The sequence below is a fragment of the Chaetura pelagica genome, unplaced genomic scaffold (genome assembly GCF_000747805.2).
Source record: "Chaetura pelagica isolate M959 unplaced genomic scaffold, ChaPel_1.0 scaffold676, whole genome shotgun sequence".
NCBI lineage: Eukaryota > Metazoa > Chordata > Aves > Apodiformes > Apodidae > Chaetura > Chaetura pelagica.
In genome coordinates this window covers 123,063-125,793 of record NW_009953724.1, presented here as the reverse complement: position 1 = coordinate 125,793, position 2,731 = coordinate 123,063, and the positions used below count along the sequence as shown (strand labels likewise).

General features: G+C 60.0%; 1 protein-coding gene across 1 annotated transcript in view; it reads left to right on the top strand.

The window, feature by feature from the left end:
* The first annotated feature begins 1,448 nt into the window (after window positions 1–1,448).
* BAI2 (brain-specific angiogenesis inhibitor 2) overlaps window positions 1,449–2,731 on the top strand; it is a 10,402-nt gene continuing 9,119 nt past the window's right edge. Inside the window, exons 1-2 of the mRNA XM_010000601.1 lie at window positions 1,449–1,608; window positions 2,535–2,699. Coding sequence (XP_009998903.1) covers window positions 1,449–1,608; window positions 2,535–2,699 — 325 coding nt within the window. The remainder of the gene's footprint in view (window positions 1,609–2,534; window positions 2,700–2,731) is intronic.

The following is a 2,731-nucleotide window of genomic DNA, read 5'->3' as shown; positions in this document are numbered from 1 at the left end:
GGGGGGTGTCTTTGGAGGGGGCACAGCCCTGCAGAGCCACTGGTGCTGGGGCTGGTGCTTCCAGCTCTGCAGCTTGCTCCAGGCTGTGTTTCCCCTTGCACATCCCAAACTGCACAAACCTGTCACACGCCAGCTCCCACGGTGCTGCTGCCGGGATGAGGCAGCAGTTGCCAGCTTGTGGGGACACAACGGGCCTTGGGGGACAACCTGAGGTCCCCAGGAGGAGTCCCCTGCCCTTACAGCCCAGCAGCCCCCTGGAGCAGTGCTGGGGGCTGGGATGGCTGCAGCCACCCTGCGGTGACAGCCGGGGATTTAGCGCTCCAAGAAGGAAATTGAATTTGGTGTCTGTCGAACACGGGCAGGTCGAGCGCCCTCGTATATCCACAGGATTTATGGGTTTCCCCAGGTGCTGGCCATGACCTGTGCAATCCTGCCCTGCTGCTCTCAGCCCAGTGGGGAGCCGGGCCCTGCAGCTGGACAGGGACCCCCCCAGGGCAGCCCCTCTGCCAACCCGGCCTCCCTGCACCCCCATGGCATGGGAAAAGGGGCTGAGGGTGCTTTCCTGTGCGGGGGGAGACCCCACGGGCCCAGGCAGGGGTTGGGCTGGGCTGGGTTGAAGGCAAAAGCCAGTAAATCTGGGTCTGGTTTATGGTGCTAATAAGTGTCAGCACAGGCTGTGCTCCCTGCTGGGGGCTCCTGTACCAGCTGGGTGTATGGCAAGGGGACCACAGCATGCCCAAAGCATGTCTGGGGACTCCAGTACCAGGTGTCCCCATGTCACCTCCCTTCTGTTCCTTGGGGACATCACCACACTTGGCTGGCAGTGCCAGGGCAGCTTGGTGAGGTGGTTATGCCATCCCTGGCTGCTGGCACAGAAGCAGGGTGCCCACCAGGGTGGCATCAGTGGTTCCCAGGGGACCCCCCCCTCTGTTTTCCATGGCACACACCATACACCAGCAGCTGCATCTCAGGGGAAACTCTTCAGCATCCTGTGCCTGGGTCTGGGGACAAGGGACCTTGCTGCAGAACATGGGGGTGGCCTTGGGGGCATGGGGGAGGCCGGGAAGGGCATCCCCCCCATACCCACAGCTGCATCTCCTGCTGAGCCCTCCACATGCCAGTTAATTTCACGCCAAGTGCTCTTGATGGATCTCTTGTTATTTTTGGTGAGCCGAGTCATAAATTTGTGCCACTTCACTGCAGCAAGCTGTTAAGTGGGGACAGGGAGCACCTCTTTCCAGCAGAGCAGGGGCACGGGCACCCTGACTGCACTGAGGATGTGGCACCCTGGGCCACGCTCCAGCCACAGCCCCTGTGACAGAGGGGTGTGTTTGGGGGGAGCTGTGTCACATCTGGGGAGGCTGTGACTGTGCTCAGCCAGGCTCAACCATCTCTGGCCCTCAAAGACACCATGTGGTGGGACTGGGTATCCCTGTATCCCCCCTGCAATGTCCCTTGACCCACGGTGGCCTGTCCCCATCCCTGTCACCTGCCTGTTCTCAGCAGAGCCCTCCTTTCTTCTAGGCAATGAGGTTGAGGAGAACCAGAAGGTGAAAACCCAGTGGCCACGGTCAGCGGATGAGCCAGGTGTCTACATGGCCCAGACAGGTACTGGTGCTGCCCTGGAGTGGGGACAAGCACAGGGCCCTGCTAGCACTGGGCTTGGGCATGTGGCCATGGGCAGGGGAGATGGAGAAGGAACGACTCCCTTCGCTTTCTTCCTACCCACAGACTGACTTAATTTGCTTCATTTATATATTTTTCCTGTACACCTTCCTCTGAGGGTTGTAAAGCAAAAAAAAAAAAAAAAAAAGAGAGAGAAAAAAAAAATCCAGTAATTGGTTCGTTCAAATGTATTTATTTGGCAAATCCATCTGGGTAATTTGAGTGCACTGCTCCCCCCTCCCCAGCCCCCTCCTGATTTATGGTCAGAGGGCTCAGAGGCGAGTGGGAGATGGATGAGCCCTGGTGCTGGGAGAGGAGTTCCACTCCATGTGCCTGGCATGCAGATGTCCTCCCAGCCACGCTCGGGTGCTCACAGGGGTCCTGCCACCCTGGGACTGCTCAGGAGTGTGGGGTGACCCCTGTGGGAACCTGATCCAGCCTTGGTGTCCCCATGTGACATGGAGCAGCCACAAATGTGGAGCGTCCCACCTGTCTCCAGGACAAATTGTCCCCTTCGGAGCCCTCCTCTGTATGTTCCTTTGTAATTTAAACTGATGGCCTTTTCTCCTGGCCTGTCCAATAGTTTCAGAGACATCATCAAGCTTAATAAGAGCCAGGTTGTTGTAAATGTCAATGCTGGGGAGAGGGAACCGTGCTGGGCTGCCTGGCCTGGATGCTGTCCCCGTGCCAGCTGCCATCCTGTGCCCTGACCCCTTCTCCAGGTGCAGCTGGGGCTGGGGGTGGGCACCTTGGCCCCACCTGTGTCCTCGGTGTCCTCCCTGACTGCTTGATCCCTTTCCCGTCCCCCCATTCGGGCTCCAATTTCACCTCCCCAGCCTCCCGGGTCTCAGGTTCGGTGTCTCCCGCAGGGGACCCGGCGGCAGAGGAATGGTCCCAGTGGAGCGTCTGCTCCCTGACCTGTGGGCAGGGCTCCCAGGTACGGACACGATCCTGTGTCTCCTCGCCCTACGGGACGCTGTGCAGCGGGCTGCTCCGGGAGACCCGCACCTGCAATAACTCGGCCACCTGCCCAGGTACGGGGGGCACCGGGGGGACTGGGGGGGCG